The sequence below is a fragment of the Benincasa hispida genome, chromosome 7 (genome assembly GCF_027475165.1).
Source record: "Benincasa hispida cultivar pf3 chromosome 7, pf3_genome.v1.1, whole genome shotgun sequence".
Classification (NCBI taxonomy): domain Eukaryota; kingdom Viridiplantae; phylum Streptophyta; class Magnoliopsida; order Cucurbitales; family Cucurbitaceae; genus Benincasa; species Benincasa hispida.
Window position 1 is genome coordinate 53593086 of NC_143484.1, and position 27422 is coordinate 53620507.

Here is a 27422-nt window from a genome sequence, read left to right on the forward strand (position 1 = left end):
TTAGGATATGTAATTGAACAATTAGTGAGTTGGAAAGTTACTGTTGTAGGTTGAGCTTTTCCAATCCCCAATTTCTTTAAGATTGACAAAGACATCAATTAATGTTTTCTTCAAGGTCACGTAATGTGCTACCTACATCTAATCCCCCTATTGAGCAGAGAATGACAAAACTACTAGGATAATTCATCTTCTCAGGTATATTGTGTTGAACAAATGTGCTACTTTTATTGTCAATGCAATGGTTTCAAAATCCTCAGGATTTCTCTTTTTGGACAATATGTCTTTCAAAAATTTAACGTAAGTTGGCATTTGCTCCAGAGCTTCCATTAGTGAAATGTTGATGTGTAATTGCTTAAGAACATCAAGGAAGTGTTTGAATTGCTTTTCATCATTATTTTTCTTCAACCTATGGGAAAAGGAAAAAGTTGGATGCAATTCAGGTGTTGTGCTTGAAGTCAAAGCATTCACGAATGAATCTCTGTGTTCATTATCATTTGCGGATATTTGCTCATTTTTCTGTCTACACAGAGATGAGTCATTATTTGTTTCTTTCTCTTTCGTTGATTTCTATGTGATCTAATGATCAATGGCTGTCTTGGTTTGGTCAATTGATGATTGGGTTGAGGTATTGCTTTTGTCTAAATTGTCAGCAGTCAAGGGTCTTCTACTCCATAGTATTATTGTTGGGGTTAGTGTCCTAATTCTCCCAAAGTCTCGTAGTTTGTAAATTTTGTACACATTGTCATTAATAAAATAAGAGTTATTTTATTTGCATTTACTCATATCCAATAAACAAAGATCTGTGGATATTGTATGTAAACTTAAGCATGTATATGAGATATACAAGTGGATCATGTCTTAAGTAATAACCTAAAAGGTTTGTAGTATAAGGATAAATGAGGGATACCTTATCCTGGTGATACTACGGATATGACCTGCTTTGTAGAGGTTTATGAGTGTTGTGAACTACTACAGATGGTCTGATCTTAACCATTCATGTAGAGACATGCGAGTGGGGGTGTCCTATACAAAGAGTTTGTATAAGACCGTACCACGAGATGATTCATCTCTTTATATAACGCCGTTGATACTTGAGACTTGCATCTCACTTAAACGACCATAGGTGACATGACCTTAATCGTGAGTGTTTTAGGAACTTCAGCCTATGAGGGTAGTCCTTTGATGAGGGTAGTTTAGTCTTTTTAATTTTACGTTTCAATTAATGATGTGAAATAAACTGCCTCAATGATAATGACATTGCTTTTGAAAATATTGAGTAAATACCAACAAACACAATAAAATCATTTCATCTTTCAGGCCTATTACAATTGGAATCAACCCATATTACACTTTTTCATTCAAGCCTAAATTACATTCATCTATAATTCTATGTTAGGTGTACAACTAATTCTAGTTCTCTTTCTAAACTGTTAGAACTATTTACTCTATCACAGATTACACTCTTTTTCATTCAGGCCTAAATTACATTCATCTATAATTCTAAGTTAGGTGTACAACTAATTCTAGTTCTCTTTCTAAACTATTAGAACTATTTACTCTATCACAATGCTTGTGCAATGGGCGAAGGCTGTGTGCGTGCGTGTGTGAGAATTTAGCTCAGTTGGCAGCGGTGTATGCTTAAAAAAGTTTGGATTTTGAGTAGTGAAATGATAATCGAATTCGTCAATATAACTATTATCATCAAATAGAGAAATTGTCGAAGAAGGATTCAATACATTAAGTTTTAACTTTGTTCCGAATTTATTTTCTGTAAATTTTTAATTGTGTAAATATATCCTATTTCTTAATGTTGTGCCTGGTAACTTTTTGAGAAATTCAAAATTTTAGAATTTTTATTTAATTTTTTAAGGAAAAAAATTTGTAACATTTTAAGCTATAAATTAAAATTTTATGTCTAATGATTCTTTTTAAAAAAAACTTTTAATTGTGAATTTAAAATTTTAAAAATCTTAAAAGCTCATTTAATTTGTAATATATTATTCATACGAAGGAAACTGTAAAAGAAAAGGAAAAAAAAAGAGGGAATTGAACCCGACGTGAATCGAACACGCAACCTTCTGATCTGGAGTCAGACGCGCTACCATTGCGCCACGGATCCACGGTTGTACAAGAATGTTTATATTTCTTATTTATCTTTGATAATATTTTTAATTTAATAATGGTAAAACATTATTATAATACTTTTAAAATGAAAATCAGATATTTGCGAAATCAATGTCGACCGTTCTCTTTAATCGTACGGTCAGAATATTTACACCAGAACATTTATTGTCGATTTTCTTTTTTTGAAACCCTAGGATTCTCACTCTCCTTTTTTTGGTTACCATTCTTCTTCGTTTCTCTCGTGTATATAAATTCGCTTCTTTTCTTCAATCCACTCCGTCGCACGTCTCTGAGCCTGTTTAAGCTTTCCGTCATCACCCTCTCTTTGAACTCTTTTTCCCTACAGAACCATGTCCGACGAGGAGCACCACTTCGAGTCCAAGGCCGACGCCGGAGCTTCCAAGACCTATCCTCAGCAGGCTGGAACCATCCGCAAGAATGGTTACATTGTCATCAAGGGCAGACCTTGCAAGGTTCTTATAGTTTTCATTCTGATTTCTCAATTCTCCCTCATCCGTTTGTCCTTTTATCCGTATGATTCTTGTTTAATGTGATACTTATGCGTTCAATACTCTGCATCAATTTTTCCTCTTCTTATTGCGTTTAGTATGTAGCCTTTTCAAGGGCTTTCCTTTTATCCCTTTATTTTCTCTGGTTTGTGTTAACTGTGTTTCTGTGATTTTTAGGACGGACGTCCTCCATTGTTCTGCCTTTAATTTATGTTTGTCTTCCGATTTTACTTCTAGATGTTGTCGTCCATGTAATTTATGGCATGATTCTAAAATAGTTAAAAATCGCATTTGTCAGTATAAAAAATGCATGTAAGAATAATTGAATTGATTTCGAGTGATTAAAAGTGTGTTTTAAATGATTTTAAATATGGCAAAAGTGATCACTCCCAATTTTCTTGATCAAATTTCGTTTTGGATAAAATTGAATTGATGGACAATCTAGTAAGTTAAAGAGAGAGTAATGTGTTGCTTGTCGCTATATCATATTTCATTCTGTTGCTTTCTAGGGCTTTCACCTTTGGCGGTTTCAGCATAATTTTATTACTTTATATGTTGGTTTTCCAATTAACAATCTTGATCTAAGGCTTATGCATCATCGTTTGTAGGTGGTTGAGGTTTCAACCTCAAAGACAGGAAAGCACGGACATGCTAAATGTCATTTTGTTGGTATTGACATTTTCACTGCTAAAAAGCTTGAAGATATCGTCCCCTCTTCACACAATTGTGATGTATGAATTCTTATGCTCCCTTCTATTTCATACTTTTCTTAGAAAGTTATAGCTTTTGTTTGTGATTTCTGATTCTTGCATTCATGAAACACAGGTTCCTCATGTTAGTCGCACTGACTACCAGCTCATTGATATCTCTGAGGATGGATTTGTATGATAAAATACTCTTTGTTTACTCCTTATATCCGTTTCCCCAGGTTGTTCATGTTTAGCACTGTGGCTAACACTAATTTCAATGAAAACTTATCAGATTAGCCTGCTGACGGACAGTGGCAACACCAAGGATGACCTTAGGCTTCCAACCGATGAGAGTCTGCTGTCCCAGGTGATATTTTCTTGTTGACTGTTGATATTTCTCTGTGCTGTTGTGTTCTATTGGCCTTCATGGCTTGGTAGACTTCGTTGCTTGTTACAGACAAAATACATTTTCCCTCTCTTATTCCATAAATGCCTGGCCATTATTTTGTTGTTACTTCGTTGCTTGTTGCAATGAAACTATTTTTTCTCCCCTCCGCAAGTATACTAGAGTAGATTTCAATACTGATTCTGGGATTATTATGACTTAAGAGTATGATGCTTTTCTGTTTTCTGGTTTCTGGTTTTTTTTTAATTATTTATTTTTTAATGATTTCCCCCTTTCCCTATTATGCAGATGTTTTTCATGAATATGGGTTTGAATTTCTTGCAAAATGTGGACATTTGGTTTATTTAAGTGGGGTGTACCCTTGAGAAAAGGGGTTTGAATAGCGGTGTTTTTGAAATCTTGAAATGCTAAATGGGCGTTTTAAAAAATGGGGAAATATAACTTTTTTTTTTCTTTTTAATGGTTAAGAGCGTTTAATATTAGTTAGTTAGTCGATGCCATGGTTCCAAGGCGATCATTCTTGAGATTGCAAATCCTTTAGTTTTTATTTATGGCAAATAGAATTTTATAACTATCTATTTCTTGTGCACAAAACTAATCCATAGGCCTTGTAATAGTTAGTTGACAAATAATGATTTGTTGATCCACAAGTTTCTCCCTTTCTTGCAGCGTGGGGTCTTATTGTGTGATCATTAGCTTTAATAGATATTACTTCCATATTTTGGTTGCTTTCTATGTGGCTAGTTATCTATAAATCTATTCCATGAGAGGTGGCATAGTTCATAAAATTGATCGTCTTGTTCCATGTGTTCCATACAGATCAAGGATGGATTTGCTGAGGGGAAGGATCTGATTGTGACTGTCATGTCTTCGATGGGAGAGGAGCAAATCTGTGCTCTCAAGGACATCGGCCCAAAATAGACTTTCCTTTGATAAAAATACAACCGCAGCAAAATTTTAGAACGGTATCCAGATCATAGTCTATAGTTGTTTGACGTTTGAGAAGCATGGTTCGTCGATGCTCGACAGGAATATTCTCGATTAGTGGTTTCTTTTTCTCTCTGAGACTTTACCATTAATATTTATTCATCTCCTACTATTGCTGTTTGAATTAAGAGTTCATTTCTTCTTGGCTAGTGTCATTTCAGTCATAAAATTATGTAAACTGTTATAGATGCTATGTTTGTTTTAAGAGTTGTAGGATAGAATCATGGTTTCTTCTGAGGAAGTATAATATTTATTTACCAGTAGGGGGTTTCTTTTTTAGTATATCGCTTATCGTATAGTATGCAACTTTCTTTCTGAAGCTTGGTTTTATGTTTTCTTGGGGCATTCAGTTATATTGCCAATGTGCGACTGTTAATAGGCATGTACCGATAAAGAGGAAGAGGGAAAGCAAGTGGTCCCGAGACTGTAAATCTTTGAAGGTAAAAGAAGAGGGAAATCGGTTTACTTACACGTTACACCGTGTCCCGTCATTTGATATGGTTTCACCTTTGTTTACAAATACATATGAACTTTTTAGACTTCATTTGATGATAACCATTTATTTTATTGTTTTTGTTTTTTTTATTTTAAATTAAGTTTATAAATACTATTTCTGGCTTTATTTTTTATTTTTTTGGTATTTACTTTTTACCCATGGTTTAAAATGTCAAATCAAGCCAAAATTTAAATTTTTTTTAAAAAAAAATTGGTTTTTGTTTTTGGAATTTTGTTATGAAAAAAGAGGAAATAGGCTTAATGTTTAAAATCCAAAATAACAAAATGGCATGTTATTTATTGGGGTCTTAAATGTTGGTTTGGTTTTTAAAAATATTGATAGATGGTGGGTTACTAAACGAAGGAACTTAGGTTGAGATAGTGTTTATTTTGGAAGTTTAATTTTTAAAAATAAAAAATAGAAAATTAAATAGTTATCAGACGGTGACTTAAACAATAGGGGTTAATTATACAAGTTTTAAACATCAATTTTGCTGAGAAATTAAATAAAGGAAAGACTTTTTTCTTGAAAAGACTTTTTTCTTTCAAGTACAATCCATAGGTACAGAATTGAACTTCGATGGAGATTGGTTTTGTTAGATAGCAATTTTATAAAAATATCGCCAAATAGATTAATTATAAAATTTCACACAAAAATGGCTCTTCGTAATTCTTATCTCGAAATCAGTGATATATATTTTAAAAATAATCTGATGAATGACTTAATGGATCGAACGACACTGTAAAGTAAAGCAGCAAATGGCCAAACTGACGGAATGCCGTCACTCACTCCTCTCCAACATTCACGGGCATTTTTATTTTTTTAATGTAACATTTGATCACTTCATTTTTTTATTATTCTTTGAAGTCTCGAAAGTTTAATTCTCCTATAGTCTTACACATTTTTTTAAAAAGACTTAAAATACTTTTATTGTCGACTTTTATAAAAATGATTATTACTTTGTTTAAAAAATATACATAAACTTTCAAAAGTTATTTTCAATAACAAATAAACAAGTCATGTTAGTCTATGAATTGAAACTGTGTCTATATTATATCAAGTTCCTTTTCTATTTCTTCTCTTTTGTACTCCAATTTATAACCTAATCCTTTTTGTTCTCAAAATTATGGTCCAGATTCTCAACATGCTCTTTTTGTGTATTAAATCAAAATGTATTAACTCACATTTTATTACTAACGTATAACTTTGTTAATATGTTTAACTCCTTTATTCTCCTTTGTTATTACTATAATCACATATCTTGATTGAAGATGGTAGTAAGAGTATTGAAGAATGGAAGAAAAATAGGGAATTGTTGGGATATAAAATGAAACACCGAAGAGAACATATATTGATCAACTCATGTATAATGTAACATCCCGAATTTTAGGAAAATTTAAGTTAATTATCTAAAATTATTGAGTTTAAATTTCCCTTTCATTTGAAAAATTGGGGTTAAATTGAAATAATTGAAAAACTTTTATTAGTTAAATTGAATTTAATTGATTAGATATTCGAATTGATTATCTTGAAAATATTGAATTTTGTTTCCCTTTGATTTTGGATTTTATGGCAAACTTAAAAAAAAATTAAAAGAGACAATTAATTTCATGTGTTTTGAATTGATTTAAATATTTGGAAGGATTTAATTTGTATCAAATTGATGGATCTTATGCCCTTTAATTTTGGTTTTTGAAGCCTAAAAATTAAGATAATTTGAAAAGTTAATTGATTTCTAAATTTAATAGAATCTCAGGAGATTTTTGAGATATTTTGATAAAATATTTTATTTATCTTTTCAAAATTTGGAAAAAAAAATAAAAGAATTGAGATGTTTTCGAAATTAAATGAGAGTGAAAGTTTCATTTTGAATGGTTGGATTGTTGTTTGAAGCTCTCGTTTGTTCGTAATGCTGAATAAAATCTGTAAACTAAAAATTGCCCTTCTCTCCTACTCTCGCAAACCCTCCTCATGCAAGACCCTCACTACCAGTCGCTAGTCTAAACAATTTATGTCGTCAGCAACACATGCTGCCTATCTATGGCAGCCACAAGTCGACACACCGTCGGCCGCCATTGCCCCGATCTTTGCCGGAATTTTGAGGAAAACCTTGGGTAAGACTTATTTTTCCTTATAATTTGGGAGGTAAAGTTCACCTCTTTGATTTTGGGTTAAATTAGTAATCTCTCTTTTGTTTGAAACTTAGATTCAAGGTTTGGAAGTTTTGAAGCATTGACCATTAAGCTAGATACCATTTTGTTTTGCAGAGAATTGGTGAAGATAGGTAAGTTTTGTAAGGTGTTGGATGGTTATTCTTTTGGATTGAGAGTAATAGTGGGGAAATTAAGTTATTGATTTTGAATTTAATTCATGATGCTAATTAAATCGAGTATTGGAATTTGTCTTGGACCAAGCTACAACTGTAGGTTGATTTAAGTGTACTAAAGAAGTTCTAAGGAGATTTTGTTTTACGTTTTTTATCAATTTGAGGTAAGTAATCTTACTACTAGAACTGCCCTAGTGCCCGACAATGATAATTATGATTTATTGAGGATTATTAGTTAGCATGATATTTATGTCTTCATTGACTGGGGTTTGAAATGACTTGAGTCAAGAATTGAAAAATATGATTTACTGAGGATATATTGATAGTTTGATGTTTATGTATGCCTTGTTGATGTGGGAGTTTAAAAGGCTAGTTGCGCATAGAGATGTTTGAATACTAGTATGATTGGAGTATATTATTTTTATTGGAGATCCTGCTGAATCTGAGGAGGATGAGATGCATACAGGACCTTTAATATTAATATTGTTGTTTTCAAAACTTATTAGAGAAATATTGTTTTTTTTAAACTTATTAGAGAAATATTGTTGTTTTGGGATTTCGAGGCTAGAAGTCGAGGGTTGAGGATTTGACTAATGTAGAGGTCGAATGTTGAGAACTCGACAAATAGAGAAAAACATGGAAACAATACGTAAATTAGGGTTGTCGAGGGTTGAAGTTTCGACATACATAAGTCGAAACTTCAACCCTCAACAAGGAAAGGGAAATCTCGCTAATTTTGTGATGAGGATCTCGCTCTTGAAGGGAATCTCGAAGGGAATCTCGCTAATTTTGTATATTAGGTTGTCGAAGGTTGAAGTTCTGGCATACATAAGTCGAAACTTCAACCCTTGACAAGGAAGATAAGTGGGTGAAGCAGATTGTAAGAGAGAACGAGATTGAAAGCGAGATTGTAGGAGAGAGCGAGATGGAAAGCTAGATTGTAGGAGAGAGCGAGATTGAAAGCGAGATTGTAGGAGAGAGCGAGATTGAAAGCGAAACTGTAGGAGAGAGCGAGATTGAGTCTGCCACATGGATTAAACGCCAACCAGTCAGCTGACGTGGTCTGCCACATGGAAATCGTCTTCACTTTATTTACTTTCTATAAGTCTGAAAAAGTGCATATATATCACCAAGCTGCCCCTGCTTCGATTCCTCTGCACGATTCCCTGCATGCATTGACGTTATCTGATTCCCCAGCTCCGATTCCATGCATTCATTGACGCATTCATGCCCCTCTGCCATAGCCTTAATGCCTTTTCAACTACCCTAAACCCGTGGGTCGAGTGTTCAACACTCGACCTACATCCTTTTAAACCACCATCCTCTTCATTTTTCCTCAATCACTCCCTCGATAATTTTTGAAGACTCACTGCCCTTGATTTTGCTCACTCCTCTCCCTTGATTTGCTCACTGCCCCTTCATAGCTCACTGCCCCCTCACTGCTTTCGAAATCATCTTCCTCTCCTCCCTATTTCCATTTCTCTTCTTGTATTTCGTTTAATACAAATTATTCTCACACAACTATAATAAAAGTGTTGGCTAAAGTATTCGGTGATTGGGATGAGTCTTACAAATTGTTGCCTAGGTGGTTATATATGGTTAAGTAGACCAATCCCGGAACATAAGTAGAGTGGAGAGTTAAAGAAACGCTTACTGAAGGCCATGTTATCCTAACTTCTGTATTTTGGGCATTTGGTCCTTGTATAGAAGCTTTTAATAAATGTCGGCCGATCATTCAGATAGATGGTACACACTTGTACGGAAAATATAAAGGAAAACTGTTGAATGTTACTCTCCTCAATTTCAACCTGTACTGCATGAAGATTACTGGATCACGCACCCTAATATGCCCGTCTTACATCCTGATCCATCGTTGTTGAGAAAACCTGATAGACCGAAAAGTTCACGTTATCACAACGAGATAGATTGGACAGAACCAGCCACTCGACAACGATGTGGATTTTGTAACCAGTTAGGACATAATCGAAGGAAGTGTCCTTCGTTACTAAGACAGGCTCCAGATAGTTAGGGATTGAAAAATAAATAATTTTGTTATTATATATTCATTTTAGTGTATATTCAATTTTTTAATTATAATTTATTGTATATTCAATTTTTTATTATAATTTATTGTATATTCAATTTTTTTATTTTAATTTATTGTATATTCAATTTTTTTTTTTATAATAATCTATTGTATATTCAATTTTTTTTTTATTGTAATCAATAAAGTTTTACATTATTCTTTACCCTCACACTTTTCTCTACTATTCAATTATAGTCAATTTTAATATATATATATATATTTTTTCAGATCATGGCTTTAAACCCAGGACCTGTTGATCCTGATGTTTTGTACGACCAGTCCATTCATCGATCATATGTTGTATGGCGAGATCGTACTACTGGAGAAATATCTTGCAGACGTCGAGAGACAGTTCTCCAGCGCACTATCCCGCTCACCCTCGAATACTACCGCTACTGCGCACATCTGGATTCTATAGGGTTGCCAGATTAGGATTTATTCAGTTGGACTGGCATCTGATCACAGCCTTGGTCGAGAGATGGAGGCCCGAGACGCATACATTCCATATGTCTGTTGGAGAGTGCACTATCACTCTACAAGACATAGAAGTGTTGTTGGGGTTACCTGTTGACGGTGAGCCGGTCACCGGAGTGATGTACGATGACTGGTTAGAAGTTTGTCAACTGTACCTCGGTGCGACCCCACCTGCCGATAAGATTAAAGGATCGAGGTTAAGTTTAATATGGTTAGGAACACAATTTCGTGAGCTCACAGATGATGCAGACGAGGAAACCGTCATAAGATATGCGCGAGCATATATACTACAAATGATGGGTGGAAGTCTGTTTTCAGATAAATCAAGTCATTTTGTTCACTTGATGTTCCTGCCACTGTTAGCTAACCTCCATGATGCGGGGCGGTATTCATGGGGTGGAGCATGCTTGGCATGGTTGTATAGACAACTATGTAAAGCAACAAGACCTGAGGTTCGAGAGATAGTTGGGCCTCTCATACTTTTGCAACTATGGGCTTGGGAGCGATTTCCAACAATGGCTCCACAGCTACATCATGTTAATGACGCTCAGTTAGTTGGACGAGCCTACGGTTCTCGGTATGTTGTTTTAATTCAATTTAATTTTTATATCACTGATCTAGTTAATTTAAATTCTAAATTATCAATTTAAAAATTTAGGTGGAGAGACAAATTTTGTGTGACTAGGACAGCCACACATGTAGTCAACCAGTATAGATACATGTTTGATCTGCTTCAACCTGAACAGGTACATTACACTAAACCTAATTGATTATTTTATTCACATTTTTATTGTATTTGTCTTTAATATTCTCTAATATAATATTTTGTGTTTCAGGTTATTTGGGAGCCGTACAAAATTATTGTGCATACTTTGCCTAATTTTTGTACGAATGGTCAAAACATATGGCGGACGATGAGTCCTCTCATATGTTTTCACATTGGTGAGTGGCATCTTCCTGACAGGGTGATGAGACAATTCGGTTTTCAGCAGGATATCCCATCGCCTTGTAATACTGAACCCGTACTGCATGATATTGACCTAAGGACTGGAGATTGGTCCGAAAAAGTTGCACATTTGGTAGTGCGATGGCACTATCGTGCAAGGTTTATTGCAGTAGGGGTTTCTCTTGAACAGTTTGACACAGATGTCACTCCAGAATATATTCATTGGTATAATAATATCACAAGGCGTTACGTCACTCGTCCGGGAGCAGCTGTGGGTCATCTGGTAAATGAATGAATATTATCTAATTTTTTTAATTTAAATTTATTTTAAATATTGTCTAATTGTTTTATAATTCACAGAGATCGAACAACAGTAGACTCGTGAGGTTGCGAATGATCCGAACCAGGTTCTTGCTATATGTAGTGACAACCAAAGCTATATGGAGGAAATTCATTATATGTACGATATACCTATTGTTCCTCCACCAGCTCCTAGACGTAGAGGACTGTTCGGAAGAGGATGAGTTTGATGAGGTTGCACATAATGTGGAAGAGTTGCCCCTATGACGCAGACGCAGAGTCAAACTGATTATGTTAGTCCGATGATGATGATGCCAGCATTTGGTTCAGGACATTATGACTCAGAGGCTGGTCCTTCGTCTTCATACGTGCATGGACATGGTCGGGGTCGTGGAGAGCATAATGAATATTTATATTATGAAGCGCCTGCAGAGGTACCAGAGCAACATCAAGAAGAACCCGAGCAACCTCAAGTTCAAAGTTGACGACGACAACCAGCTCGAAATCGACGACGTCCGCCTTGTGGGACACATTGATTTTTGTAATTATTTTTATATAAATGAGATATTTAATTTACATTTTTTATTTTTATGAGTTATTATTATTTTTAATTTATTCTTTTTAGAGTTTAAATAAAATAATAAATTTTTTTAGAATTTTTTTTATAAAATGGAAAATTAAAAAAAAAAAAAAAGAAATGATTAGAAAGAAGAAGGTGGAATGTGTAATAATTAAAAAGGAAAAAAAAAAAGGAAAATTTGTACGGTATTCTCGCTCTCTATCAAAATCTCGCTCTCACTCTCGCTCACGCTCAAAATACCAGCTCCTAGACGTAGAGGACCTGTTCGGGAAGAGGATGAGTTTGATGAGGTTGCACATAATGTGGAAGAGCCCCCTATGATGCAGACGCAGAGTCAAACTGATTATGTTAGTCCGATGATGATGATGCCAGCATTTAATTCAAGACATTATGACTCAGAGGCTGGTCCTTCATCTTCATACGTGCATGGACATGGTCGGGGTCGTGGAGAGCATAATGAATATTTATATTATGAAGCGCCTGCAGAGTTACCAGAGTAACATCAAGAAGAACCCGAGCAACCTCAAGTTCAAAGTCGATGACGACCATCGAAATTTCCGCATTGTGCTCACACATTGATTTTTGTAATTATTTTTATATAAATGAGATATTTAATTTACATTTTTTTTATTTTTATGAGTTATTATTTTTAATTTATTCTTTTTAGAGTTTAAATAAAATAATAAATATTTTTAGATTTTTTTTATAAAATGGAAAATTAAAAAAAAAAAAAAAAGAAGAAATGATTAGAAAGAAGAAGGTGGAATGTGTAATAATTAAAAAGGAAAAAAAAAATTGTACGGTATTCTCGCTCTCGCTCACGCTTACGCTCTCGCTCAAAATCTCGCTCTCTCAAACTCTCGCTGTCTCTCATAATCTCGCTCTCAAATTTGATTAGCTAGTTAGCTTGTTAGCGGCAAAAAGAAGGAGATTCATTAGCTCGTTATTTAGTCAAACTTGCTGAGATGATAGAATCCGTTTGAAAATAACAATATTTTCCAAAAAAAAAAAAAGGAAGGTCAAGGGTTCAAAATTCGACCTATCTAGGTCGAATTTTCAACCCTCGACTTATTTAAAACAACAATATTTTTACAAATAGTTTGAAAACAACAATATTTTCCTAAATAGTTTCTAAAAGTACAATATCCTTTTAATTTTTCCAATGCATACATATGTTGTAAAGCTATGATGAAGAAATTTATATGTATATTGTAGAATCATGATGATGAGATGTATATGTATGTTATAGAACCATGTTGAGATTGTGATGTCGAGATTGTGATAGTGATTTTACTGATTAGTTAGAATGCCCACCAGTTTTTGTTTCCTTCGAGATTCACCAGTTTTTGTTTCATTCGGGATTCATCAGTTTGTGTTTCCTTCGAGATTCACCCGTTTGTGTATCATTCGGGATTCACCAGATATTGTGTTTCCTTCGGGATTCACCGGATATTATGTTTCCTTCGGGATTCACCAGTTTGTGTTTCCTTCGAGATTCACCAGATTGTGTTTCCTTCGGGATTCACCAGAGGTAGTGGGCATATTTAGCTACAGTAGGATAAAACTCAGTTTTTCATGTATGTATGTGTCCCAAGAAGACTAGGACAGTTTATATGTTCCACTAGAGGTAGGCATCTAGAGAACATAGATGTCTACCCTGACCCTAGTAGTGAGATTACTTATTGAGTATTGTATACTCATTCTTTCTCATGTTGTTATTTTAGGTAAGGGTAGAGATGCACCGGTGATGGACAAGCAGAATTTGTGATGAAGCCACTGGGACTAGTTTTATGCTTCCGCTCATGAGATTTAGATTTTTTTTCATGTTTTTCTTAACTTTCAGTTTTGATGTTTGAAACTTACTATTAAGAATCGTTTTCAGACTTATTTATTATCATTTATGATTTATGGGTACCCTATTGTTGTTTTTAATATTTGAATTTAATGAAAGTCTTTTGCACTTACCTTATTTATTTTGCATTTATTTCACCATAAAAGAGTGTTGTTTTAAGTTTCATGCATGCATGTATTTAATAATGGTCTAACTTAAGTCCTAGGGGGTCAGGTCGTTACACGTAAATTGCGTAAAACAAAAGAAATATGAAATTAGTGTATATGAAAATTTTAAAATTTAAACCTCTAGCAAGAGTAATGTTTTGATACTTAATTCATATTTATTAGCATAATAAACGTTTTTATTTATTGATTGATTTTATTTTTAGTGTGAAAGTGGTTAAAGAAATAATAGGATAATGACTTGGGATTTAGTTGATTTTTTTTCCACCCACGTGGTCCCTCCTACGACCTTAGCCTCTTCCTTCAAAATCAAAGGAACATTAAATTGAATTTCATCTCCTCAATCCATTCATTTGGTGCCAACTCATCTAATAGGGCCCACTTCTGTTGTAAATATATTTTTCTCTCTTTTCCCCTTTCTGTCCCTCCTCACCTATTGAAATTACAAAATCAACCTCCATCCTACAAATGGGTGGGTTGGGTGGTTTAGTTGATATTTAAAATGTAATGTACAGCTTAATCCTAGTTGTTTTGTTTTCTTGTCCTTCATTGCATCTCACCCACTCCTCATTCAATTTCTCCATTTCTTATTCTCTTATTTGAAATTTTTTAAAAAATGATCGAAAATGTGTTTAAAATTTTGTGTTTGAATGATAATCGAAAAAGTTAAAATAAAAAAGTTATTTAATAATAGAAAATTAAAATATAATAAAGTTAAATAATAATTTATATCTAACAAATAATGAAAGTCATTTGAAATTCATAAACATCTATAAAAAATAATTACTTCTCCATCTTTCAATCAAAATTTAACTTAACCCAAAGTGAAACTAAAAATGACGATGTTAGATAAGTCATTTAAATATAATACAAGATCGTTTTAGTTAAATGCTTTCTTTTACAAATAATGGAATTTATTTGAGTTTGTTAGGATTCAAAATTACTTCCAATAACATGTATTCATGTAGATGCCTCTTGTTCGATGCTGGAGACTAGTTTATGAATGGTCCTTCGTGATTCGGCGGGCGTCTGGTGCTTGCATAGTCAAAATTGGCTGATTTATATGTGGAGGTGTTGGTTGCTGAAGTGATAACATTTACTTTATGGATGAACGGTGTTTTTTGGACTTTTAGATTGAGTGTGATTTCCAAGTTCTTGTTAATGCAATTCATACAAATAATTTTAATGAGTCTCCTCATGGTGTAATTTTGGAGGAAATTAGATGTGGATAATTAAAACTCATGTTTAATTTTATTCGTAAGAATGGAACAATGTCAGTAGTTGAGCTATGTCCAACTTTAAGGGATAAGTGGTCTAATTGTAATTCCATTGGTATTGAGTGAAGCATTTTTTCACTACCATTCTTTCACGGTTATTAATCAAAATTTTATATAAACAAACAACTCTTTTGACCCAAAACCAAACAATAGAATTTGAAGTTTTAACAAGGATTGATAGAGCTCGGTTTGAACAAGAAGAACTTCCCAAAAAAAAAAGATCTTGGAGGTTAATTTTGTCATATTTATGGCCTTAGTGGTGGAGGCCTACATGTCTTGTTTGATCAGAGCTATAAGCTCAGAGATTATAGAACATGGAAACAAAAAGGGGAATTACAAAATTTTCTCTTTGGATTAATTTAATTACTCCCTTCTCTTTTTCGCGCGTTGCGGCGTGGACTTTTTGTTGTTTCACCTCAATTTCAGATCCCAATATCAAAACCCAGCTACCGAAACTTTTGGTATATTCCAGAAACGCCTGTTGATTACTTTCTTGGAAATTTTGGATTTATGGGTGACGATGATGAACAGCCGCCGCCACAGCCGCCGTCCAAATCTAAGCCTTTTCCGTTGAGACCCACTATTAATCTGCCGCCACGGACTTCTATGGAGTCCCTCTTCAGCGGTGGGCCGGGTTTGGGATTTGGGTTTAGCCCAGGACCGATGACTCTCGTCTCGAGCTTCTTCTCTGATTCCGACGACTGCAAGTCTTTCTCTCAGCTCCTCGCCGGAGCTATGGCGTCGCCGGTGGCTTCCGTTTCTTCGTCGGCGTCTGAGTTTAAGGCTTCTTCCGGTCTGCTTGATTCTCCGGGGCTTTTTTCTCCTGGTCAAGTAATTGCCTAAAATCCACTTTGCAAAATGATTGTCTTAAAGTTCGACTGCAGATTTTTTTTTCCTCTCATTTTTGTCATAATTTTGCAATAGAAAATTTTCCGTTGAATTGAGTGTAGTGTACGTATTATGACAGACTAGTTGTAATAGTTTTTGACAATTATGAGAGAAATCCGGATCATGTTTTCTTTAGTGTTCTTTAATGGCTTTTTGGGAACAATTGATTATTAAATGTTTCTTCATTTTAAGCATGTAATTTCATTTCTCTTCATTTTTCTCAAATGGGTGTCGGTTTCTATGGCATATGTTTTTCTTTCATGCTGATTCATAGTATAAGAAGCAAAATGGTTGTATTAATGAAGACGGTTTGACCTTTGGAATGGTAATCAATGCCTTTATATATTTCGCTATGCTCAGGCGAATTGAATCTTCGTTATGATGTTAGATGGTTGCCTCTTCCTTTGCAGTTTTGAACTATAAAATTTCCTGGTTTGAATTATTATAGAAGAAATAAAGATGAGCTTTGATCTTAAAATGAATTAAAATGGCAATGCGTGGAACCACAGTCTGCAAATGGATGTTTATCTTTGTAGACTAATCAATGATTAGTTAAGTTTGTTAGCTAAGCTTTCACGTCTTCCTTTTGTTACCCCATAAAGAAATCTGACCACCTTCTTTTCAGGCTGAAAATTTTCTTTCATGTTTATATCATCAACATTACTTATTTTACATAGACATGATAACAATGGTCTTTGGTTAATGAATAACTTTTTTCATATAATGATGTCAATGACAATGTTGTTCTTTAATATACAAGACTTAGTAAGTGGTTTTGGCTCTCACTTTTTTTTTTTTTTTTTTTTCCGTTCGGCTTGTTATAGGGACCTTTCGGAATGACGCATCAGCAGGCTTTGGCTCAGGTTACTATGCAGGCTGCAGAAGCCTATTCTCATAATCAAATGCAAGCAGCATCTTTTTCTTCATCAGTAGCACCGTCTGCATCCTCCTCACATGTTTTGACATCCTTTCTGGGTGAGAAGACTAAAGATCAGACAATGCAACCTCCATTCCAGAACTTTGCAGTTGTGTCCAAGGAGCCATTGGATAACTCTCAATCAGAGCCGAGATTGCAGTCTTCTTCATGTAATGTTGATAGGCCTGCCGATGATGGCTACAATTGGAGAAAATATGGACAGAAACAAGTGAAGGGCAGTGAATTTCCTCGAAGCTACTATAAGTGTACGCACCCGAATTGTCCTGTCAAGAAAAAGGTTGAGCGATCTCTGGAAGGACAAGTCACTGAAATTATCTACAAGGGCGAGCACAACCACAAACGACCTCAACTGAATAAGCGTGCAAAGGATGTTGGAAATTCTAACGGATATTCAAGTATTCACGGAAATCCTGAGACATCTGTCTCTTCCATTGCAAAGAAGGATCAAGAATCGAGCCATGTTACAAATGAACAGTTGTCGGGTGCTAGTGATGGTGAGGGAAGGAGTGAGATCCAAACTGGAATGAATCGAAAAGATGAAGACAAACCCAACGCCAAGAGACAGTAAGCATTTTTATGTAGAAGAATGTACCTGTTCAACTCACAAGCATATAGCCGTTTGTTGTGTCTTGATTGATACGCGTAACGTTCTACCTCTATTATGCAGGAATACTGAGGTTAGAATTTCTGAGCCAGTATCATCTCATAGAACTCTCACAGAATCCAGAATCATTGTGCAGACTACAAGTGAAGTCGATCTATTGGATGATGGCTACAGGTGGCGTAAGTATGGTCAGAAAATTGTTAAAGGCAACCCTTACCCCAGGTCAGTCAAGTGTGCTTTGTATTGACAAACAGAGTGATCTTAGAAATTCAAACACTTCAAAATTAATGTTATGAAATCGACAAATAAAGATAAGTAGAAAAATGTAAATAGTAGAGAATCTACACATAGATTTACGTGGTTCATTAACAAGATGTTAGCTATGTCCACGGACAAAGGCAGAACAGTTTATTATTAGAAAGAATAATTCAGATTACAAAGGCACCTCTAGAGTTAGATACTTTATATAACACGCTTCTCTAAATGTTAAGGTCAAAATTGTAAACAATGTAAATATGACAAATATGAATACTACTAATGAGACCTTGTACTTGGTTGTTCGAAGCTTCAGATATCATATTCGAGGCATTCCAATTATTAACATTTTCCTTGGTTGTAATTTGAAATGTCAAAGAGTGATTTGGCTGATGGCTGATGGCTGATGGCTGATGGCTAATGAATGTTGACTCTCTTGGGGATTGTTTTTCTAATTTTATCAAGTGATCTTCATTGCAGGAGCTATTATAAATGCACGACTCCAGGATGCAATGTTCGTAAACATGTAGAGAGAGCTTCAATGGACCCGAAAGCTGTCATAACGACGTACGAAGGTAAACACAATCATGATGTTCCAGCTGGTAAAATCAGCAGCCATAGTTCAGTCAATAGTACCATTACTCAGATGAAATCACACAATATAATTACTGAGAAAAAAAATTCAAGTAACAACATTGATCCTGGAAACTCTCGTCAACAGCCTGCTGGACTTTTACGGTTAAAGGAAGAACAAATAACATAGTTTCTTCAACTTAAGAGAAAAAGAGATCAGAAAGCAGCATGATAATATAACTTCTCTAGCAGTTTCTATCTGCTCGTTTTATAATTCCCACTTCAAAAGCCATACTTTACATCAATACCATTTTGTCCACTTGTTCACTTCATATACAGTTAACAGGAAAAGAGAACAGAAGAATTTACATCAAGAGGAATTAGGTTGTAATGGTTATTGTATGTACGATAGATACCCGAAAGAAGCGTATTGTATCAAATCAACCTTTGCATTCTTTTGTAAATGGAATACAGGTAAATGAATTTACATTACCTACTAATGATCGTGATCCTTTCCATCTTAATTATAGTGTGACCAAAGCTATCTCTCTTGTTCTTACTTGAAGCTTGCAAAGTTTTCCTTTTTGGGTCAAGCTGTTTGGTGGGTCTCGGAAATTTTTGTTTCAAAGACAGAGAGAGGAAATGCATTCTTCTCTAGCCAGACTTGGTTATCTGACTCACTTGATTCAACAGGCATGCAAGGGAATCCCTTTTTCCTCTATAGTCTGTTTTATGTATGTACTCAAATGGGGTCAATGGATCATCTCCATCAAATTCTTATCTGTTTCTTAAAGATTTGTTTGGATTAACTTAAGAAAAAAAGTGTTCTTAAAAAAAAACTCATTTTTAGTTAAATACTTTTAATAAAAATTGTTTAAAATACACTTGAAAAATTATTTTGAGTAGTTGGCTTCAATTTCTTCTAAAATAACTTATTTTTTAAATTAAATACTTGAAAATATATTTCAAGTATATCCTAAGTGAAAGAGGATACTCATTATCTACATCCGTGGTGGAGAGATCGAGTTGAAATGACTCGAATGAACTATGTTAGAAATGACTTTTGGGTTTAGGTCCATAGAAAAAGTTAAGGGAGTAGGAGAGTTTTGTCCCACATTGAAAAATTTAGCAATCCTAAAAGGTAAAAATACCAAGCATGCTAGATATGAGTCCAAAGTGAGTTGGTGATAGAAGTTATACTCTTTCACCACATGTGTGTGCTATTGTCGTTGTTGCTGTTAGTTTGGGTGGGTGGGTTTAGGTTTAATTTTTTAACCCGATTTATTAAAAATTAAACGTTTTATTTTATCTGTTTATGAACGTTTGTTTATAAATGTTTTCTCTTCTCCAAACCCTAGCCATCTCGATTCTTACATACATGCACTGTCGTTTGTCTGGTTGGGTGGGTGGGCCTAGGTTTGGGTAACTCTGTTGCTTGCGCGAAAAATAACTAAATTCTTATTACTTATCTGTTTAATTTTTAACCCGATTTATTAAAAATTAAAAGTTTTATTTTATCTGTTTATATTTGACCAGTTTATGAACGTTTGTTAATAAATATTTTCTCTTCTCCAAACCCTAGCCATTTCAGTTCTTCTTCTTCTTGACGTGTTCATCAGATCTGAGAGAGAGATGATTTTTAGAAAAACACATTTGTATGCATTTTGTTTTAGTTGATATTCTTCTCATCCGTTCTGAATGACTTTTCTTCTGATTCTAGTCCATTTTTCGACTAGTGCACGCCTGAAATTGGAGGCTGTGTTAACTTTAGGAGCAATCGGCATAGCGATTAGCAACGAGGTAGTAACGTAATTACTTTCAAGGCCTGGTTCTTCTATGGCACATCAACTCTTTGTCGCATCTGTTCTAACAAACTATAATTGAAGCCACATATCAAACTTGTTAAATGGATGATCCAAGGAAGATCGAGTTAATAGTGAGATTCAACTCATATGTGATTTGAAGGCCATCGATTTGCAAAAGTCGCCAAATACCCATATAACTGTTTTTGTTTTTAAGGTTGGTTTCAGTTTGTTTTGTTGAGCTAAATGTTGTGGTTAGAAGTTCCATATGAAAATGAAAGTGAACATATTGATTTCTATATGTAATGAAGTTGTTAATGTTGCCTATTGAACACCCAATCAGACAGTTCCCTCCAACATAGGTAAGTATCTCATTCCTATACAACTTCAAGTTGGTTTGGAATCATTTTCTAAAGAGTTGTTTGGAGGTTTGTAATGGAATGAGTTTGGAATCCAAAATCCATGTTTAGATTGACTGTTTTGGGTCCGATTTATAACATTAAACTCATTTCGTTTCGACAATTTTTAACTCAAACCCTCTTTCCTACCGTTTTCACATTTCACAATCCCATTTTCAATTCACCCTCGATTTCTCATGCATTCCAATATTCATTTGATTCTTAGTAATCTTGATTACATTCCAACTTCTCAAATAGTCCCTAAGTATTTAAAAATTCTTTTAAGCATTCATCGGTTTACTTTATAGTTCAATTTCTCCTTACTCATGAGCGAGTTGATGACATATTTGATCTGAATCTCTTATAGTTACAGATGATGATTGAATGCTTTTGTAAAAGGTATATTGGGAGTTAATGAAAGGAAAAATAACAGAGATGGTAAGAAATGGAAAGGGATGATAAAAGAAGAAAGAGATGAGAAGTTAAGAAGAAGTGGAAATTGGTGGGGCTTGGTTGGGGTCCCATTTATGTAATAAAAGCATCACATGCTTGTCCACAAGTCACATAATGAAATACACCCACCCATTTCCCTTTTTAGTTCCCATCATTTATAAGGGTGAAATTGTGTCCCTCAAACCTTTAAAATTGCTTTGTCCCCACTGTACCCTTAACCATACATAGATGGAAAACTTGTGCCATTCCTTTGTTAAATAAAGAAAGATAGCAAGCTTGAAATTTTCCTTTTGAGTCAATGAAGAGAAATTTGCATAAAATAATAATACCAAGTGTCTAAATCCCCTTCTTTTTTTTATTTTATTTTATTTTATTATTATGATTCAATTCCTAATCAAAACTTATTTTTATAAATGTCCAAACTTTTTATATTTTCATATTTAAGACTTAATGGATTTTTAGGCTAAAACACTTTTGAGTGAGGTGAGCGGGTGGAGAGAGAATGTGGCATTAGAATTTACAAAGAACTCTTAATGTAGGAGAGAGAAAATGTATTTACTTGTTAAGATTTTATTTCTTTTGTTTAATTGGAGAGAGAAAATATATTTAATGAAATTTTATTTTTTTATTTACGTTGGTTTCATGTATCTTATTGGTTTATCTAGTAGATTCATGATTATTTTAAATATACCTAGAATACTTTGTTAGGTATTTGAAAATATCCTAAGCAATATATGAAACATACCACAGTATACAAATTAGATTTTGACTCAATACTTGACATAAATCATAATATAAACCAATATATGAAATTTATCACGATATATAAACCACATATTGGCTTAATGTTCGACATAAATCACAGCATATATCATAAATTTGATTTACATCATAGTATATATATCATATATACCGTTTAGGTAGTAAAAAATCTCAACAAATCAAAATGTGTATATATCGTAATACATGAAGTCTAAATAATAATAATAATAAACTCTAATTTATATCAAATAAACAAATATATATATCACAATATATATCAAATTTCCTATAAAAGTTTTTTTAAAAAAAAAACAGAGAAAAAGTGCATATATCACCGTATATATTGAATATGTACATCAAAGCATATATATATGTATATATATCCGGATATATGAGGGTTTTGGAAGAGAAATCGAAGAATATGGAAATGTGTGTGGGTATTTGAAAAATATTCTGATTTAATATATTTTTTCTTAAAAAACGTGCCTCATTTAAAACTCTTTTTCTCTTTCCTATTTTAAAAAATCTATAATTAATTTATTTTGGTGACTAAATAGTAATTTGACCCTAATTTTATTGTAATTTTGTAAGAAAGTTAGATATTCTTGTAAATAAGGAAAAACTTGAATATTAATAAAATATATGTCCCTTATTAGGATTTCATGTGTAGAAAACCCTTTTGTTTTTCTCTCTTGGTCTTGTTTAGTTCATGGGAATAAGAGTTGGAAATGGAAAATGATATTCTATCAGCATGTTTAGACTTTGAAATAAGTTTTTAATCTTGGAAATGAAAATATCTTATTACAAGACATTTCATATTCTCATTCATTGAGTTTTTCATAGCCACCTAAATAGATGGATTTTTTTCATTTCCAATGACTTTTTTCTTTTTCTTTTTCTTTTACTTTTTATCTTTTCATTTTATTTGTTTTTCTTCTTTGTTGATATTGGTTGATTTATTTATTTTTTATAAATATATTTAAATTAAATGTATAATTAACATATATAATTAATTTAATTAATAACAATGCTAATATAATAATTTGTTCAATTATTATGAATTAATATAAAAACCATAATCTTTTTTTAAAAAAATGAATAATCATAGTTATATTTGCTCAAATCCCTTTTTATTGGTAATCTATCATAAATTATTTATTGAAATTATTAATTAGTCTTTAAAAATATTAATTAATTAATTAATAATAAAATAAATTGATTTTTTTAATTAAACAATCTTGTACACTTGCACCTCTAGTTTTAATCTATAATCGTAGTTACTTTTTTTAAAATTAAAAACATTGTTTGATAATTTAAAATCAGTTAGTTTATATCAACTTCTTTTGTATATATATAAGACATATAATTGACATTAAACAATTATTTAATTAACTCTTCAATAACAAAATTACAGGAAAAAATAAATATTTAAAGTAATTATCAATATTTTTTTAATATAAATGTGCAATATAAAGAAATTAATTTATAATAAATATATTAAACTGGAGGATAAGTTGGTAAATTTAATTAAATTTTAACAACTTCAAATTCATTTAATAACTTAATGTAATAAAAATAAATTAACAATTGAAATTAATTGTTGTTAATTTATACTTTACAATTGCATAAAAAAATATAACACGTTTCCAGACATCCTATTCTCATTCATATACATAACCAAACACAAATATCTTTGATTCTCAAATATTTTATTCTCAGACATCTTTTATTCCTAGACATCCATAAAATCTTAAATCAAACAACCCTCTAAGTCCTTCTGTCCCAAGGGTATAGTATTTTTTTTTTTTTTTTTTAATGTGATTATGTTGAGTATGTTAAGGATGCCAACACAGCCAACCATGTCATCAAAGGAAAAGCTACTCAGCATCCCAGTCTTCAAGGAAAGTCATCATAATTATAGTCTTACCATTCAACAGAAGAATAGTTTAGTTACAAAAGGACCAATCAGGTCACAGCACATGTGTAGCTAGTTTGTTGTTGATTTATTCCTAATTCCCAAAATAGTGACTCTAATTGTATAAATGGAACAATCTGTATATTGAATAAAATAAGGAAAAAATAGAAAAAAGTCAAGGTGGTCGATTTTTTTCATCTCCCGTCTCTTCGTCTCCCTAACCAACGGACCACAACTCTTCAGCTTCCGATTTAACTTGATATTGCTTCAGATTCCGTTCTTGACTTGGTATCAGAGCGACACTGGCCAACGTCGGTCAAGGAAATCTGGGAACCACCCTCGGCACAGCCACCTTCAGCAGCACACCCCTAAACCAATTTCTTAATCAGATAACTTCCATCAAACTCGATCGCAGCAACTTCCTTCTATGGAAAAACTTGGCTCTTATAATCCTTCACAGCTACCGACTCGAAGGGCACCTGATCGGATAAAAGGTATGTCCCCTAATGTTCTTGCAATCTGCAGTTGGTGAGAGTGTGCCGACTGGATCGACTGGAGCAGGAGCTGCTTCGCTCAGCGCAGAAGAAAGTTCTGGTAGTGGAGCTTCCAGCTCATCGACAACACATGAGTTAAATCCTCAATATGAAGCGTGGATGGTTGTAGATCAACTTCTCCTCGACTGGTTGTATAACTCCATGACACCAGAGGTCATCGTTCAAGTGATGGGATGTGAATGTGCAAGGGATCTGTGGACCAGCATCCAACAACTGTTTGGTGTTCAATCCAGGGCTGAAGAAGACTATATGAGACATGTGTTTCAAACAACCAGAAAAGGTAATTTGAAAATAGAAGATTACCTTCGAACCATGAAAATGAATGTTGATAATCTCGAACAGGTTGGTAGTCCAATGCCACTAAGAGCTCTTGTTTTGCAGGTTCTACTAGGACTTGATAGAGTATAATGCCATTGTAGCTATAATCCAAGGGAGAGCTGACATGTCATGGCTAGATATGCAATCGGAGCTTCTCTTATATGAAAAAAGGTTGGAACATAAGTCAAACCAGAAGACAATAATAGGCTTCAATCAAGTCAACAATGCTTCAATTACTATGACAAACACAAGACATGTCAACCAAAGTAACAAGCCTAACAACAGCAACCAATCCACTGAGGGAGAACATAGAGGTAGTGGTGGCCATGGTAGAGGTCGAGGCAAGGGAAGGAACAATAACAAACCTGTATGTCAGGTCTGTGGGAAGATTGGGCACATAGCATTTTACTACTTCAACAGGTATAATAGAGAATTTGTTTCCAAATCTCCTCAAGACAAGGGACAACCCTTCCCCAACAACAACCAGGCCAAGAACATACAACCTCATCCAAAAGCCCTAGCCACTGCCTATGGAAGTAACCCTTTTCTGACAAGACAAAAATATATGACTGATGCGAATTGATATGCTGACAGTGATGCCTCCAATCATGTCACCTCAGACTTTAACAATCTTGGCAACCCGACTGAATACTCAGGTACTGAAGCAGTCACTGTGGCTAATGGTAATACTCTAGAAATCTCACATATTGGAACTGTCTGTCTATCTAGTGATGTCTGCAATTTGAAACTGAATGATAGATTATGTGTGTCTGCCATAACAAAAAATCTGGTAAGTATATCTAAGTTAACAAAAGACAATAACGTGTTTATTGAATTTCACACGAATTACTGTCTTGTTAAGGACAAGGGTATGGGACAAACAATAATGAAAGGAGTGCTTAAAGATGGACTATATCAATTAGAAGATGCTGAAGTTAGTTCGAAGTCAGCAGAAAACAGAGTACCACTGCAGCTAGTGCACGAGAATAAAAATCTGTCTGCTCTTAGCGTATCCTCTAAGCATAGAGTGTCTAAGATTACATGGCATAGAAGACTTGGTCATCCATCATAAAAAACACTAGACTTTATTATCAAAGACTGTAATCTTCCTTTATCATCTAACGAAGAGCTTCAATTTTGTGATTCTTGTAGCTATGGCAAATCGCACTCTTTAGCATTCCCTAATTCTAACTCGAGAGAATCTGTAACTTTTGAACTAATACATACTGATTTGTGGGATCCAACCCTTCTCTTGTCTATAGATGGTTACAAATATTATGTTATCTTTATTGATGATCACAGTAGGTACACATGGATCTACTCTCTAAGGTTAAAAAGTGACACACTTGCAGCCTGTCAACATTTTCTCACCATGATACAAACGCAGTTCAATACCCTGATCAAGTTCCTACAGTCGGATAATGGTGGAGAATTTTTCAAAGTACACAAAGTTTGTCATCAATTTGGCATTGCCTCTAGGTATACCTGTCCATATACATCAGCACAAAATGGAAGGGCTGAGCGAAAGCATAGACACATAGTGGAGACAGGGCTAACCCTACTCACCCAAGCACATCTTCCCTTGCATCACTAGTGGGATGCTTTCTAATACTCAACACTGCTGATTAATGGCCTTCCCACTCCTATCCTAAAAGGACAATCTCCAATGGAAATAACGTGCAAACAGAAGCTCAAGTTTGAGGACCTTCAAATATTTGGGTGTGCATGCTTCCCCTGCTTAAGACCGTACAATTCACACAAGTTGAATTATCGCACATAAATGTGCATCTACCTAGGCCCTGCTGTGAATCACAAAGGATATAAATGCCTCAGCTCAAGTGGGAGTTTGTTCATCTCTCAACATGTTGGTTTTTATGAAACTAACTTTCCTTGTCAATTGTCTAATTCAGCTTGCAGGACAACCAAACAAGAAGTTGTAGTCCATCTGGTTCACTGGCTGCCCCTCAGCCAAGACACACCGCACAGTGACTCTATGCCCTCTACATCCACAACCTCACCCTCACCAATAATCAGACTAACCCACGCCTCATCACCAGCTAATAACACTACAGACAGCCCAGCCTTACCACCTCTCTCTTCTGATCGTTTACCCATCGATCGTGTACCTCCATCGTTTACTGCTCAACCCACCAAACATTTACCCACCGACTGTTTACCCAACGATCGTTTACCCACCGATCGTGTACCTCCATCGTTTACTACCCAACCCACCAATCATTTACCCACCGACTATTTACCTAGTGACCATTTACCTACCGATCGTTTACCCACCGATCGTGTACCCACCGATTGTTCACCTACCAATCGTGTACCCACAGATTTCTTACCCACTGATCATTTACCCATCGATCGATTACCCACCGATCATTTACCTTCATCGTCTACCACCCAATCCTCTGATCATTTACCTTTCTCCTCACCATCGTCTACTGCCCAACCCAACGATCGTTTACTTTCATCGTCTACTGCCCCTCCACGCCCGATACTGTCCCACACTGTTTACCAGTACCCACTCATCCTATGATTACCCAAGGAAAAGTAGGCATATTCAAACCCAAAATCCTATCTTTACACACCCAAAAAGACCGGTCCCTCACCGAACCTATACGAGTCACTGATGCACTAAAAACCACTCAATGGAACACAACAATGAGTGAAGAATTTACAGCATTGATGAAAAACCAGACCTGGACTTTAGTTCCTCTGTTCCCATCGATGAACATTGT

The 27422-nt window shown here is 34.4% G+C and overlaps 3 protein-coding genes and 1 non-coding gene across 6 annotated transcripts; 3 read left to right on the forward strand and 1 right to left on the reverse strand.

Annotated features, from left to right (window-relative positions):
* Positions 1-2047: 2047 nt before the first annotated feature.
* TRNAW-CCA (transfer RNA tryptophan (anticodon CCA)) lies at positions 2048-2119 on the reverse strand. Its single transcript has one exon. It is a non-coding gene; the product is annotated as a tRNA-Trp (tRNA).
* Positions 2120-2237: 118 nt separating this feature from the next.
* On the forward strand, positions 2238-4997 carry LOC120082227 (eukaryotic translation initiation factor 5A-4). Its single transcript, XM_039037504.2, has 5 exons — positions 2238-2597; positions 3242-3364; positions 3459-3515; positions 3615-3689; positions 4548-4997. The coding sequence occupies exons 1-5, from the start codon at positions 2475-2477 to the stop codon at positions 4647-4649; spliced, it is 480 nt and encodes a 159-aa protein (XP_038893432.1). The 5' UTR covers positions 2238-2474; the 3' UTR covers positions 4650-4997.
* A 10522-nt stretch (positions 4998-15519) lies between these two features.
* On the forward strand, positions 15520-19253 carry LOC120082115 (putative WRKY transcription factor 3). Of its 3 annotated transcripts, XM_039037349.2 has the most exons (6): positions 15526-16047; positions 16929-17605; positions 17709-17867; positions 18381-18475; positions 18813-18947; positions 19040-19253. In XM_039037349.2, exons 1-6 carry the CDS (start codon positions 15727-15729, stop codon positions 19129-19131), a joined length of 1479 nt encoding a protein of 492 aa, XP_038893277.1. In that variant the 5' UTR covers positions 15526-15726; the 3' UTR covers positions 19132-19253. The 3 variants fall into 3 exon arrangements, with proteins under 3 accessions (XP_090171995.1, XP_038893277.1, XP_090171996.1); XM_090315870.1 differs by lacking the exon at positions 19040-19253 and having other exon boundaries at positions 18813-18997; XM_090315869.1 differs by lacking the exon at positions 19040-19253 and having other exon boundaries at positions 15520-16047; positions 18381-18997.
* Positions 19254-24309: 5056 nt separating this feature from the next.
* Positions 24310-24765, forward strand: LOC150035245 (uncharacterized). The gene has a single exon (XM_090315285.1). The coding sequence runs from the start codon at positions 24310-24312 to the stop codon at positions 24763-24765; it is 456 nt and encodes a 151-aa protein (XP_090171411.1).
* Positions 24766-27422: the final 2657 nt, after the last annotated feature.

Excerpts from the sequence above, each read along its gene's own strand:
- LOC120082227 (XM_039037504.2), top strand. The coding sequence starts at position 2,475 with ATGTCCGACGAGGAGCACCACTTCGAGTCCAAGGCCGACGCCGGAGCT. Across the intron at positions 2,598-3,241 it reads TCAAGGGCAGACCTTGCAAG|GTGGTTGAGGTTTCAACCTC; the intron begins GTTCTTATAGTT and ends CATCGTTTGTAG. Across the intron at positions 3,516-3,614 it reads ATATCTCTGAGGATGGATTT|ATTAGCCTGCTGACGGACAG; the intron begins GTATGATAAAAT and ends AAAACTTATCAG.
- LOC120082115 (XM_039037349.2), top strand. The coding sequence starts at position 15,727 with ATGGGTGACGATGATGAACAGCCGCCGCCACAGCCGCCGTCCAAATCT. Across the intron at positions 17,606-17,708 it reads AAACCCAACGCCAAGAGACA|GAATACTGAGGTTAGAATTT; the intron begins GTAAGCATTTTT and ends TCTATTATGCAG. Across the intron at positions 17,868-18,380 it reads AAAGGCAACCCTTACCCCAG|GAGCTATTATAAATGCACGA; the intron begins GTCAGTCAAGTG and ends TCTTCATTGCAG.
- LOC150035245 (XM_090315285.1), top strand. The coding sequence starts at position 24,310 with ATGTTCTTGCAATCTGCAGTTGGTGAGAGTGTGCCGACTGGATCGACT.